At 33.9% G+C, this 16,940-nt stretch overlaps 1 protein-coding gene across 5 annotated transcripts in view; it reads right to left on the bottom strand.

The window, feature by feature from the left end:
• The window catches only part of SNX14 (sorting nexin 14), a 70,824-nt gene that overhangs the window by 26,824 nt on the left and 27,060 nt on the right, over nucleotides 1-16,940 (bottom strand). For 2 of the 5 annotated variants that reach the window (XM_068551515.1, XM_068551514.1), the window contains exons 8-17: nucleotides 14,227-14,383; nucleotides 13,010-13,085; nucleotides 11,809-11,853; nucleotides 11,622-11,702; nucleotides 11,407-11,521; nucleotides 9,036-9,191; nucleotides 8,552-8,676; nucleotides 7,804-7,862; nucleotides 6,381-6,407; nucleotides 4,391-4,523 (exon numbers count right to left, since the gene is read on the bottom strand). In XM_068551515.1, coding sequence (XP_068407616.1) covers nucleotides 4,391-4,523; nucleotides 6,381-6,407; nucleotides 7,804-7,862; nucleotides 8,552-8,676; nucleotides 9,036-9,191; nucleotides 11,407-11,521; nucleotides 11,622-11,702; nucleotides 11,809-11,853; nucleotides 13,010-13,085; nucleotides 14,227-14,383 — 974 coding nt within the window. The remainder of the gene's footprint in view (nucleotides 1-4,390; nucleotides 4,524-6,380; nucleotides 6,408-7,803; nucleotides 7,863-8,551; nucleotides 8,677-9,035; nucleotides 9,192-11,406; nucleotides 11,522-11,621; nucleotides 11,703-11,808; nucleotides 11,854-13,009; nucleotides 13,086-14,226; nucleotides 14,384-16,940) is intronic. The other 3 variants (XM_068551517.1, XM_068551518.1, XM_068551516.1) reach the window with 2 other exon arrangements.

Genomic DNA, 16,940 nt, shown 5'->3' with positions numbered 1-16,940 from the left:
TTAACTCATTATTAGCTTTTCCTATGTGGGGATAACTGCCAATATACCAATGGGCATATTACGTTCCAGAAGTTTATTTGTGAATCAGTTCTGAACTTGGACAGAAATGCATTTTCAGACTGACCCAACCTTACATAGAAGACTTTGGTTCCCAGGCCAGTATACATATGCCAATTTAACCTATAATTTATCTGATAGTATTAGAACACTGTATAGTATTTACTGCACTTACTGTGTGCTGGGCACTGTCCCAAGTGCTTCATATATATCACTTATTAATCCTCACAACACCCATATACAAGCTAGATACTATTATCCCCATTTCACATGTGAGGAAATTAAATTAAAATAAAATTAAGCAATTTACACAAGGTCACATAGCAAGGAGGCACTGCTACCAAATGATCACGTCAAGTGGATCCTTTTTCTAAAAAAATAAAAATCTTCCAGGTCTCAATTTTGGATCACATACCACTTTAGCCCTGGCAGTGAGACTGGCAACTTTCCTTTCCCATACACTTCCTAAACAAGGCAAAGGAGATTTCCCCAAGGTCCCACAGTTTAGAACTAGCACAGCACCCCCAAATCCTAAGTGGGACTATCTTGGTCTGGGTTAACACCCTACCCACCTCCTGTCTTTTCTCTTCAGAGTACTAACGATTAGTTTGCCCTCTTACCCTACTTTCCATCATTACTATCTTTGCTGCCAATCAAGAATTTCCAAGACAACCCTCAGAATGGGAGAAAATATTTGCAAATGAAGCAACTGACAAGGGATTAATCTCCAAAATATACAAACAGCTCATGCAGCTCAATATCAAAAAAATAAATAACCCAATCAAAAAATGGGCGGAAGATCTAAATAGACATTTCTCCAAAGAAGACATACAGATGGGGCTTCCCTGGTGGCGCAGTGGTTGAGAGTCTGCCTGCCAATGCAGGGGACGTGGGTTCGAGCCCTGGTCTGGGAAGATCCCACATGCCGCGGAGCGACTAAGCCCGTGAGCCACAACTACTTAGCCTGTGCGTCTGGAGCCTGTGCTCCGCAACGGGAGAGGCCCGTGCACCACGATGAAGAGTGGCCCCCGCTCTCCGCAAATGGGGAAAGCCCTCGCACAGAAACGAAGACCCAACACAGCCAAAAATAAATATAAATAAATAAATAAATTTTTAAAAAAAAAATCTACAAACAGGACTTCCCTGGTGGCCCAGTGGCTAAGAATCTGCCTGCCAATGCAGGGGACACGGGTTCGATCTCTGGTCCAGGAAGATCCCACATGCCATGGAGCAACTAAGCCCGTGTGCCACAACTACTGAGCCTGTGCTCTAGAGACCGCGAGCCACAACTACTGAAGCCCGCATGCCTAGAGCCTGTGCTCTGCAACAAGAGAAGCCACTGCAGTGAGAAACCCGCACACTGCAATGAAGAGCAGCCCCTGCTTGCTGCAACTAGAGGAAGCCCGCACACAGCAACGAAGACCCAATGCAGACAAAAATAAATTTAAAAATTAAAAATAAAAAATCTACAAACAATAAATGCTGGAGAGGGTGTGGAGAAAAGGGAACCCTCCTACGCTGTTGGTAGGAATGTAAATTGGTACAGCCACTATGGAGAACAGTATGGAGGTTCCTTAAAAAACTAAAAATAGAACTACCATATGACCCAGCAATCCCACTCTTAGGCATATACCTGGAGGAAACTATAATTCAAAAAGATACATGCACCCCAATGTTCACTGCAGCACTATTTACAATAGCCAGGACATGGAAGCAACCTAAATGTCCATCAACAGAGGAATGGATAAAGAAGATGTGGTACGTATATACAATGGAATATTACTCAGCCATAAAAAAGAAAAAAATAATGCCATTTGCAACAACATGGATGGACCCAGAGATTGTCATACTGAGTGAAGTAAGTCAGACACAGAAAGACAAATATCATATGATATCGCTTATATGTGGAATCTAAAAAAAAAAAGCGTACAAATGAACTTATTTACAAAACAGAAGTAGAGTCACAGATGTAGAAAACAAACTTATGGTTAACGGGATAAGGTGGGGGATAAACTGGGAGACAGACTGACATATACACACTACTATATATAAAATAGATAACTAATAAGAACCTGCTGTATAGCACAGGGAACTCTATTCAACACCATGTAATGGCCTATATGGGAAAAGAATCTAAAAAAAAAAAAAAGAGTGTATATGTGTATATGTATAACTCATTCGCTTTGCTGTACACCTGAAACTAACACAACATTGTAAATCAACTATACTCCAATAAAAATTAAACAAAAAACTATACTTCAATAAAAAATAAGTAAATAAAGACCAATAAAGAATTTCCTTCCTCCTTGGGCCACTATAAAACAGAACAAACTTTCTCAGCTTTTTAAAGATAGCCTCCTGGATTTGCCTGGTGGCGCAGTGGTTAAGAATTCACCTGCCAATGCAGGGGACAAGGGTTCGATCCCTGGTCCAGAAGATCCCACATGCCACAGAGCAACTAAGCCCGTGTGCCACGACTACTGAGCCTGCACTTTAGAGCCCGCGAGCCACAACTACTGAAGCCCACGAGCCTAGAGCCCATGCAGACAAAAAAAAAAAAAAAAAGCCTCCTATTCCTGAAGCAAAACTATAGCTTGTATTTCAAGCAATTGGGAAGAACAAAAAAGAAAAAAGTACATCTTTCCCCATAAAAATTATGTTTCGAGTTCACAATAACATGCGTAAATGCTTTTGTTATATTGTTATATTTAAGTTATATTTTGTTATATTAAGTGGGCAGAGATCAGGATAGCAATCTATATATAGCCTAATTTATGGGGGTGGGAAGGGGAAAGATATTTTTAAAAAACAGAATCACAAGAATGTTAATAGAAGTAGTTATTGGGTGGCAGAATTATGGGTGGTATTTTAAATTTTTTTCTACTTTTCTATACTATTAAAAAATTGAGATGCTTAAAATCTAAAAACATAAACATTGTTTTTTTAAAAGACTCCCTCCTCTGGTCTACTGTCTCTCTTCTACCCATACTTTTAAGGAAAAATATGGGCATAAAGATAAAAAGAATGCTGTATTTGGATTATCTAAAAAGAAAAAAAATTAAATAAGTTTTTCTTCCATTAAAATTATTATGAAGAAGCAATGAATCTTTTTAACAATTTATCAGTGCAAAGGGACAAAGGTTGAAAGGAAGGGGTAAAGAGGAAAAATAGGTTTATTTACTCTTCTCTCCCCACTTCCTTCTTCTTGGTCATTACCAATCCAATCACTAATATTCATCCCTTTTATACTCAGGATAGTAAATTTCTTAAGAGCAAAGTTTAGGTCTTAATCACCTTTTTATCTCCAGTGCTGAGATATTAAAAGGCAAAATGAAGATCCAGGATGTCTGTTCAATAAAGATTTTTTAAACAAATGCAAAGTACAAATGAGACAATATCTGCCTTTATAGAACTCACTAATTGGTAGGAAAGACAATCATAAACATACTTTCAAATACATAAATTAAATCGTAATTTCAGGGAATTCCCTGGCAGTCCAGTGGTTAGGACTCGGAGCTTTCACTGCCAGGGCCCGGGTTCGATCCCTGGTGGGGGAACTAATAAGATCCCACAAGTCCTGCTGCGCAGCCAAAAACAAAAAAATCGTAATTTCAAACACAACGTGGTACATGTTTTAACATATGATCTAACAGAAGCAAAAAAAGGAGGGAATGTTCAATTCTGCTTGGGGACTCAGGTAGGGGCTTATGGGAAGCAACTAGATTCTGAAAGATAAGTATGAATTTTCTAGGTAAATAAAGGGGAAGAAAAGGCATTTCAAGCAAAACAACATGTGAAAAGACAGAGAAATAAAATAGCATGGAGGGTGTAATGTGCTTATAAATCTGGGATCCTGTTAAAATGTAAATTATGATTCAGTAGGTCTAGGATGAAGCCTGAGATTCTGTATCGATAACAAGTTCCTAGCTAATGCTGATGCTGTTGATCCACAGATCACAGTTTGAATATCAAGGGGTCAGGCAGGACATCTATTAACACAACTCCGTATGCCTGGCCCATGTGGTTAGAAAGAGATAAGATCAGGATATGAAGTAAAAGCTTAATCAAAACGTGGTAAATTGTTTGACTATTAGAAGTATATCAGCTTAACAGAAACCATCTGGCCTTAGTAAGCAATAACTTAGTGCTCAGAAATTTTAAAAATTAGATTAGCACCATGAAACTATAATGACTACTGAAAGAATGGGAAACATAAACAAAATCTGAAGTAAGAAGTAAGATAAAAAAAAGGGAAAAAACAAGCATAACCAATTTTTTATGCCACTTCAAGCCTGAAATTATACATACATCAAACTGAAGAATTTTTACTTACAAGGTCATCTTCACCTTCAGCTAAGCCATAATTAGGCAACATAGCTCCCTCCATTGTGGTGCTCTTGAAGACTCCTTTAATTTTGCTACCTATTCGGCTGATTCCAAATGATTCTCCTCTCTTCTGTGTGCTCCTAAATATTAAACAAAAATGTATCAAGAACACAGTAAATTATTACATTATCACAACGGTCCAGTTTACTGTAAACAATAATAAAAATGGTTGCAAAAAAGGGTAAACTGAAGGTATAGCTGAACATAACTTTTTGGAGTTCTCAGTCATAGATTGTCTCAACATCTCGATAGCCAAAAGTGACAGAACATTTAGAGTTTAAATTTGAGGGGATGAATAAATGGGACAATACTTATTAACAAACATTTGAAATTTACCTACTATTTAACCTTAAAACATTAACTGAACTAAAAAGAATAAAAGATGAGAGCCCCCTAGTGGTATATATTTCTTACTGCCATACATTTTTTGAAATAAATTAAAAATGTGGTTAGACCAATGTTCAAAATAGACTATCCTATTCGAACTGTACTGTACTGCTAAAAAAGCACAGTGTAACAGAAAAAAACAAAACAAAACTATGACCTTCTCAGTACTTCATTTTTAGATGGAAAAACAAATTCTGAAAATTTTCTTCAACTTTATAATCATATAAATACTCAAAAGAAGAATGAAGTATAAAATACACCATATATAACTTCAAAATAATAACAAGAAAAGATAAAATGCCAAAGGGAAGGGTTAGCAATGAACATAAAGATAAAAGCAAATGTAGCCTAAGGAAGAAGCTTGCTCTGCCATATATATTAAATAATGGTTTTGTAATTTTTTTCAAAAGTGAATTTCTAAAAGCAGAAATAGCTGAAAAGCAACAACAAAAATATGCCAAAAAGCAGCAAAAATTTCTTGCAATACAGCCTACTTACTGCCCCATGTTTCAACAAATAAAAACATAACTTTTATCCAATTTAAAACTCACTATGTAATATTGCCCTTACAACAGATGTCCAAAGAAAAATGACCATTTTAAAATTCAAGGAGGTTGGTGTTGAAGGCCTAACTTAACGAATAGCTATTATTCCTATAAGAAAATGTATTTACAAAAATAATGCAACAGTTACAGAAATAAAAGTAAATTGATCAAGTGTCAAATGCACTAGGTATATTAGTGATATGTGCATTTTATACATGTTCAAGGAGTAAATCAAACTTATTTTAAAACTGGAAAAACTCTAATAGTAAGTAGTAGTAGTAAAAAGGATACTTAAACTAGACTATTGTTTTATTTAAACAAGCATGCAATTAGTGTTTTTTAAAAAATCCAGGATTGTAAATATAACTTTCTCTGAGAGAAGAAATGTTTCTGAAAACAAATATGAAAATGTTAACAAAATATTATTAAAATCTCTAGAATCTAGATAAATTATGCTAGTCTCTAAGACCTAGATAGATTATAAAACAGTTGGGCTTTTTGAAATGACATATTTTTTAAATATTTCACTTGTGATTACACCCAGAAATACTGAAATATTGCACTTCTTGCTTTAAAAAAAGTTCTTTAAACACAAATAATTCTAAAAGAAATTTAGCAAGATCAATAACAACAACAACAACAAATGAGTCAATAGCCTTAAAAAGCTAAATACTGGATTTTTCACTTTATTTTTACGCTGACATTTTTATTTTCTGACGACATATATAATGCTATTTCAAAAAGGAGACCTCTAGAATAAAAGTAGAGGTTAATCTTAAAAGGATGCCCCAGGGTGTTCCCTGGTGGCCTAGTGGTTAGGATTCTGGGCTTTCACTGCCCTGGCCCAGGTTCAATCCCTGGTCCAGGAACTAAGATCCCTCAAGCTGTGCGGCGTGGCCAAAAAAAAAAAGAAAAGGATATCCCAAATAGCTGATATAAAGGCAGTAATTGGAGTTAAACAGATAATTTATACAGAAAAGAATCACATGCTGTCTCAAGACTTACCGAAAATCATCCAAACTTAGGCTACTTCTGCAATAACAGATATGTGAAATTACACAAGGAAAAGAGAAAGAGAAAGCCCAGATATTAAACAAGTTTCACTTTAGAACATAAAACAAAATTTAAAAGCTTTAAAAGTTACACAGATGGATAGCATTCATCTTCACAAAGAAAGGAATTCTTATGAATAACTTGATAAAGGAAAGAGAAACGAACACAATGGCTATTTTGGGGGGATTGGGATCTGAATTCTAGATCATCTTAAAGAAAGTTTTTAAAAACTCAATATGTCAGGAAATAATTCTGGTTTTTTGCCCTCATTTAGGCAAACCATTTGTTTGATACAGTGGAAAATATTCAGAGACTAAGCCACCAAAAACTTGGCAGAGAAAACAAACTTGTATTTTCTAATATGGAATTCATGTCTATATTAGATATAATTGTGCACGCTCCACACATTTTCAGTTTGAGTATTTTTTAAAGTTATGTCTTAAGCTAAGAAGCAAAGTTAACAAAAGATCCCTAAATATTTTTTAAGTTATGCTTTAAGTATGGAATGAAACAGAAGAGTAGGTTAACATTAACATGCATTAAAATTTTACTTTTAAAATGCAATTAAATAGAATGTAGACATAAAATATATGAATAAACATTTTACGTATTTTAAGTCATCTAACAGCAAATTAGCAATGCTACTCTAAATTTTCAATGAAAGAATGTTAAGAAAGGCTTTTACTTATTCTATTGATATATAGGTAAATCAATCAAGTATCACAGAAGCAGAGTCCTGACAAGACTGATAGCTAACGTTAGAGTCAGGTTAATATAAAGAAAAACATATTTTAAAAGACTATAAGCAGTACCCAGAATGAAAACAGCCCATATTTTCTTCCTATTAATTTTATATTCTAAAGGCAGCAAAATTAGTGCCTTAGTATGCTGAAGACAACTAGGTGTTCTCAAAGTGGCAAAGACAGCTTTCCATCTCTGAGGTTATGACCCTGACTTACATTTAGCTACTCAGCAGGCTAATAAGGTAAAAGAACCACTTCCTCTTAAGCAGTCCTATACAGGAGTTTCATTAAAATTAATAAATGGGAAAAAAACAAACTACTCTCTAAAACTGAGTTATCTGTGGATTTCAATTATGCATGCAGTCCATAGTCTCCAATAAAGCAGGTGATCAAGCAATAATAATTATGAGATTAACAAGGCAATGGTGTATATATCTTGTTAAATTTTTCTGAAAGAATGTCAGACATTTTCACATTATTATATGTAGTATAGCTCTACAATTCCTTAGTAATCTTGTCTACTTATGTAGCAAGGAAACCAGATTAATAAAGATAATGATGTTATCACAGAATGATTAGCATCAACAAGAACCGAAAAAAAGAAAAACATATATATGATTGAATATACCTACCTGTTGAATTTTGAATTGCGTGTTGGTGATTCTGCACCTCTTAAAAGTTGTCTGAAATACTTAAAAAATAATTATGATTTATTAAACCAATATTTGATATTGAAACTTGCTACTTCACCTTACTGATTTTGAGCTTAAAGGAAACATTACTTAAATCAAGTGAATACAACCACAGTCAAACAGAGTAAGGATTAAGATATTGCAAATGGAGGTATTCAAGCCACTTGACTTCTACAAGTCTGTAAATAACGTATATACAAGAAGAATGGGGGACTTCCCTGGTGGTCCAGCGGTTAAGACTCTGTGTTCCCAATGCAGGGGACCTGGGTTCGATCCCTGGTCAGGGAACTAGATCCTGCATGCTGCAACTAAAGATCCCGCGTGCCGCAACTAAGACCCAGCTCAGGCAAATAAATAAATCAATCAATATTTTAAAAAGAAGACGAAGAATGAGGTTTCTGCATCACCACTACAAAGCCACTCAGGCATATGGCAAATCAGATAGACCAATTTGGTTGCAATCTTCTAGTCACATATATACAAACATGGTTTTGGTATTAAGAATTGTTTTTATAACCAGCTTCTAATCTCCATTAACTTATGTAGTGGAAAATAGTATTCATTTTCTTAATTAACCATGTTTTATTTTTCTGTTTATTTTGTTATTTGAATTACTCATGTAACGATATCAAAGCCACTAATAAATTTTGAGGAAAAATCTTCAAACAAGATTAATATTTTGACTAACCTCATCACTGTGGCAAAACATAGGAGTAAACACATTTTCCAAGAGAGAAAGTACATGTTCATATGCTTCAAAAAGACATCTCATAGTCTGAAGTTTCACAACATCTATATATGGGCCTTCAGCAACTGTTAAAAAAATTATATTGCAAAAATTGTTTATGAAAAGCACAAATACATTATATATTAGTTTAAAATTCATTACAGTGAAAAGAGCATACAAACAATACTAAGACTGTTTTGCAGAAAATCCACTGTAAGGTGCAGATCACACTAGAGAGGAATTAGAACAACCAAGCTCCAGTTCTGGCAAGTATTAGTTATGTGAATTGTGAATAAGTTTCCTCATCAAAGCTTTCATCTTGTTAGTAAAATAGGATAATGCCTGCCTGTGTATCTCACACAGCTGTTGCAATAAGCAGGGAATACAAGAGAAAACTCTGAAAAGAGTAAAAGAGCTACAGAATTCATCCTCATCTTCTACTTACTTTTTTGAATCTCTTCTACAATGAAGGGATCAAATCGAATTTTGTCAATACTTTCATCCAAACAATATGTTTTATATATCTTTTGCAACTCTTCATGAAGAGATAGCATTTCATCATTTGATAACTCTGGTCGCAAAATTCTGTCATTGAATTCCTCTAGCAAATTCGGAAAGAATAAAAAAAAAAAAAGAATTATTTTCATAGAATAAAACTACTCAATGAAAACTTCATGTTCCCACCCTAATTGTAATCAATATTAACAGCAGCAAATATGAGCAATCTACTCATCATTTTAAGCTTTTTAAAAAGATTTAATTGGGAGTAAAACAACTACTGAGATGAAAGAGAAGCTCAATCAAATATTTTATATGCGAATATAAAATGCATAAATATTTCCACAGCAATACAAATTTTCTAAAATTTAGAATAATAAACACACTTGTAAAATGCTGTTTAAAGAACATATTGGATTAATTTCTTATACCGAGGGTCTTTAATATTTTGAAATCTGATTCCCTAAATAACAGTGAAAACTAAGGCTTTTTTTAGTCCCAATGTTTTTAAACAATATTTCTGTCCATCATGGAGGCTGTAGACTAGTGATGGAGCTCAGAGTCTGAACAAATTAATCTTTTTTTTCTAAAATGAGAAAGGACAGCATTAGGAAAGCCAAAATATTGACTGCCTTTTTTTTTTTTTTTTACTACAAGAGGTAATATGGAGCTTACCCCTTAATTCTTAATTATCCAAACTGAAACCCAGTGAGGTAAGGAAGGAGTTTTTAAAAAAAGAAAAAACTGGAACAGAACATATAAGATCTTTGCGATGACAGCAAATTCATATAACTGGAGTCTCAAAAAGCAAGGAGAGAGAAAATAAGGCAGAATACTTGAAGAGATAACAGCCAAGAATTTTCAAAAATGATGAAAAACACCAACAACATTCAAGTAAAATCCAAGCAGAATAAATTTTTTTAAAACCACACACTACAGTCAAATTGCTGAAACCCCAAAATAAAGAGAAAACTGCAAAACCAATCAGGGAGAAAAGGGACATACATACAGGGGAACAAACATAAGAATGGAAGCTAATTTCTCCTGAGAAACAATGGTGCTGTTCAAAAGGTAATGGAAGAATGACTTAGAATGTTGAATGAAAAAACCCATCAACCTAAAATTTTATATTTGGTGAAAATATCCTTTTAAAATGAATATAAAATAACATCTTTTCAGACAAAAGTTAAGAGAATTTACCCCCAGCTGAATGGTACTATAAGAAATGCAAAAAAAAAAAAAAAAAAAAAAGTACTTCAGCAGAAGGAAAATGATATAGAAACCGGTTTTGGAGAAAAAAATAAAAACCACCAGAAAAGTAAATATGCCAATAACTATCAGGGCCAAAATATGTGTGTGTGCGCACGCGTGTGTGTAAGAATGTGCACAGCAGCTTTATTCAGAATAGCCCAAAAGTGGAAGCAGTCCAGATATCCATCTACAAGAAGAATGAATAAAGAAAGAGTGGTACCCTCATACAAAAGAATATTACACATAGCAATAAAAAAGAGCAAACCACTCATCTACACAACACCATGATTCAATCTTAAAAAGCATTATCCTCAATCAATGAAGCCAGGCACAAAAGAGTACATACTATGAGATTCCATTTATATAAGGAAACTGTACAGGCAGAATTAATCTGTGGTGAGAGAAATGAGATCAGTGATCGCTTTGGCAGGAGTGGGAGCAGGGGTGGATCATTTGGGAAGGGCCCTAAGGGAACTTTCTAGGGTGATGGAAATGGTCTTTATCTCAATAAAGGTGTAGGTTTGTAGGTTATACAGAGTGCAGATTTGTCAAAACTGATTCAACTGTATATTTAAGTTCTATGGGTTTCACTGTGTAAATTATACCTCAATTTTTAAAAAGTTGTATTTAAAAAAGAAATTAGGTACATTAAAAAATTAGTCTGCTCACAGAGAGTCCATACAGTGTCTCTAAATCCAATAATGGAAGACGTTATAGAACTTCTAGCCAAAATAAAACATTTTTGTATTTGATTATTGAATCAAAATAATCCTTAATAAAAACTGTGACAAAGTGCTAATGACTGGGTCTTTAATATATTTTCATTATTCTGAATTTTTAGCAGTTATTTTTCTGCTAAGAGGATTTGGTTGAAGTCAGTTACAGATTATGTTCCAATGTGGAAAGGAGTGGACACTTGAGAGATAACTCACAGGTACTCTTATTAGAGTATCTAGCAAATGAAATTTAGTACAATAACAGATGACAGCTACAACATCTGATCTAAACAGTCAAACATATGACAAAGTTTAACAATGACTTTAGTAAAGTACACAGATAAGCCTCACCCACAGTCAGACAAATCTGCAACACGTGCACTGCTCCTTCTTGTTTCAGAAAGTTCATAAACCGAAATAAGAGATCTTGTTGCTCTCTGATTTGCTTCAATTCTAACTTCAACACCTTGATACAATATGGGAGAAAGAGTAAGTTAGAGCTATGTAAATACATGATAAAATTGTTTATATCAAAAGTAATATAAGTTATTGCTGAAAATACTTACAGATGGTTTTTTATTTCTAGGTTCTGCAAATTTCTGCAAGAATGGAACCAAAGGGGAAGGTGGTTCAGTCGCTTTTTCAGGCTTTGAAGAAAGAATTAATTAATTCAGTAACATGTCATTTGATTTTACAGATGTGAATCAAAACTCAATGCAATCTGAAGTATTTTCTAACATGTTCAATACTCACTGGACTGTCATCTATGAAGATGATAAGCAAATGATTCACAGTATCCTAATGGAAAATAATAAACAAAGATCAAAATAAATCCATTACCGCATTTTGCCCAGAATTCTCAAAGCTTTTATCATATTATGAAAGTTTCTGGAAAAATGAAGAAACAAATGGAGCAGTGGCAAAGCATCTGCACTTATGTAATACAGAGGGACTTTTTAAAAATCTACAATACAGGGTTCTTTGGACTTCCCTGGTGGTCCAGTGGTAAAGAATCCACCTTCCGATGCAGGGGACACAGGTTCAATCCCTGGTCCAGGAAGATCCCACATGCCACGGGGCAACTAAGTCCATGCACCACAACTACTGAGCTCGACCACCTCAACTAGAGAGCCTGCATACTGCAAACTACAGAGCCCACACGCCCTGGAGCCTGCGCGCCACAACTAGAGAGAGAAAACCCACATGCCACAACCAGAGAGAAGCCCACGCACCGCAATGAAGAGCCCACGCAGCACAACGAAAGATCCCACACGCCTCAACAAAGATCCCGCATGCCGCAACTAAGACCCGATGCAGCCAAAAATAAATTAAATAAATAATAAATAAATCTTTTTTAAAAAAAATCTACGATACAGGGTTCTCAACTTTTGTGAAAATGGGAAAAGAAAATTTATTCTGACTTTGGCATTCAAAACATTTATCAATTATCCCTATTTCTTCAAAATCTTACTGGATCAAAAGTAAAAGCAACCCAAGTATCCATTAATAGATGAATGAATAAGCAAAATGTAACATATACTTAAAATGAAATATTACTCAGCCTTGAAAAGGAAGGCAATTCTGATATATGCTACAATGCAGATGAACACTGAGGATATTATGCTAAGTAAAATAAGCCAAATACTGCAAATACTGCATCATTCTACTAATATGTGGTAACTAGAGTAGTCAAATTCATCGAGACAGAAAGTACAGTCAGGAAGTAGAGTTGCCAGGGGCCAGGAGGAATAGAGAATTACTGTTTACATGGGTACAGAGTTTCACTTTTACGAGATAAAAAGAGTTCTGGAGATAGGTAATGGTGGTGGTTGCTCAACAATATAAATGTATTTAATACCACTGAACTGTACATAGAAAAACATTTAAGATGGTAAATTTTATGTTTTATGTATCTGATCACAATGAAAGAAAAAAAATGTTTTTTACGTCTTACTGGATCAGCTAGGAAATCCAAAGAAGGGAGGAACACTGAACCAGAGAGAATCTCTCTTAAAAGTAAGGTCAGGGATCTGGAAAAAGGAACAACATTGTACATATTTAGTGATTTACATCAGGTCTTACCTGGGAATCTTGTTATTATGCGGACTATCATCAGTAGGTCTGGGGTATGCGCTGAGACTCTGCCATCTCTAACAAGCCCCCAACTAATGCTCATGCTACTGGTTCACAGACCACACCCAGAGCCCTTACCTGGCTAAAAGAGAATACTATTTAAGAGGAAAAAAGCATTTCCTCAGCAGGAGGAACGTGAGTGAGCATTAGAAAAACACCACCTCAAATATTAAAATTTTACATATAATAAATTAATATGTAAAACCTAATACTTGTAATAGCATAATTTTTATAATTAATTTAAATTAATATTATAAAACAATTTGTTTAAAGTAAAAATATTTTAATTAAAATATTTTTTTAATTTAATTAAAAATGTTAAATACAATAAAGTAATATTTAAAGTACATCACTAAAAATAAGCCATGGTTGTATGTATTTTACAGCACAGGGAAATACAGCCATCATTTTGTAATAACTCTAAATGGAGTATAATCTATAAAAATATTGAATTACTATGTTGTACACCTGAAACTAATTTAACATTATAAATTATACTTCCATTTAAATAAATAAATAAATAAATAAAAATAAGCTATGGTCTTTTTCCTCTAAGGATTATTAGGATAAGAGTAAAGAGGTAACTTTATGGAATAATCTAAACATGCTCTTGCAGAAATAAGGGAGGCTGGACTAAATGACCTCTAACTATACTTCCCAGGTGGATACCTTAAAACCCAAACTTGTCTGTATAATTTGTTCAAAGTGTTTCTGCCAGTGAATCGTAATATGCATGTCTTTTAAAAGGAACACCAAGGAAGTAATAAAGTATAATGATCTCAAGTTAGAAAATTAATTTTTTACATTTGTCTTTGATTTCCTAAGATCAATTTCCAAGAAAAAATTCTTAGCAACACAACACATCATGAATGCTTAGTACCTAAAATGGCATTTTAAGACCTGATAAATTATATTTCTTAAATGAAAAATTATTCATATCATAGCCTAATCTCAAGTTTTAGTATATTCCTATTATGATCAAGAATAGCAATATACATACGGTATGGTATGCTATGACATTTTCCAGTCTATTTATACCTGCAGTCTGTTGCTTTCGGAGGCAAAATATAAGGAAAAAGTAGTTCAGTAAGTTTCCTTAAATAATGTAATTCATCTCTTCGACTCCTCAAAGCCACATGAAGCTCTGGACCATATTCTTCTAAAGCAGCTTGCTGTAAAAACTCTGTATTTTCTACTATAAATAGAGATAAAAAATAAATATTGGAAGAAGTTAACAATGTTAAATAACTTCAGCCATTTCCACTAACAAACAGAAATTAATTTAACACAGCCATTCCTTTCTTAGCCTTCCTTTCTTTCCAATATGTATTCTACTGGGAAATTTTTCACAAAAAGGATATAAAGAAAGTAAGTTTTCTCTTTGTGGGAAGTTTTTTAATTATTCAAAATTAACTGATAAAAAAGCCCTTTCACCCTTGGTAAACAAAACTTTAAACTCAGGTCATTACAAAGTATATTAAAGAAAAGCAAATTGTTTAAAGTGGAAAAAACTATAGAAAACATCTTCTAGCACACACAAAGCTTTTGTTATCAAACGTTACAGCCTGTTCATCCCCTGCAAATATTAAAAAAAATCCCTCTTAAAGTTCAAATCAAAATCATTCAGGTAACCCTTTGAAGAAATTAGAGTATAGAAACTGGCGTCCTTGGTTCAGTTCTGCATCTTCTGCCCACAGTACAGGACACAAAAGGTACAGAACTGTATATGGTGGAAGTCCATGAAGTTAGATTACTTAATAAACGTTAACTGATGATAAAAGTTACACTAACAAAAAGTTTTCTTAAAAGGCCAAACACTAAACTAATACTTTAAAAAGGAGCAGGAGAAAAACAAGTCATGCTTTCCCCTATTTGCATTCTGAGCCAAGTTTTAAAATCATGGAGTCTGTGAAGGGAATCTTAACCCTAATTCAAATGGCAGTTATTTTTTACAATTTATTTCTATTTTCATTGAGAGAATGCAAGCACATTTACCAAAGAAAAGCCAAAACATACATTCTAATGGTGTGAGAACTAAGAAAGTAAATAAAGGCTACCTGTGCCAGAGGTACAAAAGAAGGACTAGCAAACAAGGACATAGTTTTTATTAAGAATGTATTTTATTTTATCATTATACAATTGTTTACCATGCATTTTGCCCCAAGAATTTGGGGTACAGGTCTTTTAAAACTTTATATCATGCGCAGGGATTTAAAATAAGAAGACTAAGCTATGCTAAATCCCAGTTCTACTTCTTTATTAACTGATGATCTTAAATGATATAATCCCTTTGAGTCTCAGTTTCCACCTCAGTAAACAGTCATTAAATAGTTAACACTGAAAAGCTGCCATGCAAAATGCACAAGTAATTATAATATCCGGTGCAATTAAAGCATTCACACATAATATATAGATGCTGAAAAACAGGGCATGGATTAATCCCCACTAATCACCAGTATATCTCCTGTCTAATCAGTGGGCAGTTTTCAGACCACAAAGGGAAAAGTCCCCAGAATCCACAACAAAGAGATAACTTTAGGGTGAAAGACTGATATAAGGTCCTTCAATTACTACTGAATTTAAATTAAACCAATGCTTCTAATGTATATATTTTCAACATTTCTAAGGGTGATAGAAGGACTTACATAGAAAACCTCTTTGTAATTCCTACTCTCAAGAGGCAGGTTAAGGAGAGAACACCAAGAAAGTAAAAATGAATATGTATAAAGAGCTGAACCTTTAATTTCCTGAGTATACACAATTGTGGAGCCAAAGAATTTAGAAAACAAATTCATGCATGAAAGAGAAGAAAAATCAAAAACCTGAAAACCTTTTTTACAAGTCTAATTCACTGTTATAATATTTAGAACACCAGGACCTTTGGATAAAATGCAGTCCTCCTAATTCTCTGGCCTTTTAATTCTATGGATTTCATTAATTACAATGTCATTAATGAATCCAATCTAGCATTTTATGCTGATTTTGTAATTGAGGACCATTTTTTGCATGAATAGTAGCAATTTAGCAATCCCTCTCTTGCAAAGACTCAAGGATAAATTCCAGTCAAACTGGTCTATATATATGACAGCACTTCCACAGAAACAAAATAAGTTGGATATTTTATTAAACTGATCGATTAAAAAATAAAAATAAAAGATGACTCAATTTACTCATACCCTGAGTTCAAAGTGTTTGTCTTTACAATAAAATTAAGACCATATTAAAAATAATTTTCCCACACAAAAACTTGCACATAAACGTTTATAGCAGCTTTATTCATAATTGCCAAAATTTAGAAGCAACCAAGATATCCTGCAAAAGATGAATGTATAAACAAACTGTGGTACATCTGTACAATGGAATATAATTGAGCAATAAAAAGAAATGAGCTATCAACTCCACAAAAAGACATGGAGGAGCCTTAAATGATAGTTCTAAATGAAAGAAAAGGCTACAGTCTGAAAAGGCTACAGTATGATTCCAACTATATGACATCTGGAAAAGGCAAAACTGTAGAAAGAGTAAAAAGATCAGCGGTTGCTAGGGGTTCATGAAGGAAGGAGGGAGGGATAAATAGGTGAAACACAGGGGGCTGGGGGGGGGCAGTGAAACTATTCAGTATGATGTTGTGTTGATGGATACATGGCATTAAGCATTTGTCAGAATCCACAGAATGTACAATACGAAGAGTAAAACCCTAATAAAAACTATGGACTTTAGTTAATAATAATGTCTCAGTACTGGCATATCAA

Source organism: Eschrichtius robustus, chromosome 9, assembly GCF_028021215.1.
Source record: "Eschrichtius robustus isolate mEscRob2 chromosome 9, mEscRob2.pri, whole genome shotgun sequence".
In the NCBI taxonomy this organism is placed as follows: domain Eukaryota; kingdom Metazoa; phylum Chordata; class Mammalia; order Artiodactyla; family Eschrichtiidae; genus Eschrichtius; species Eschrichtius robustus.
This window is presented reverse-complemented; position numbering and strand designations above follow the sequence as displayed.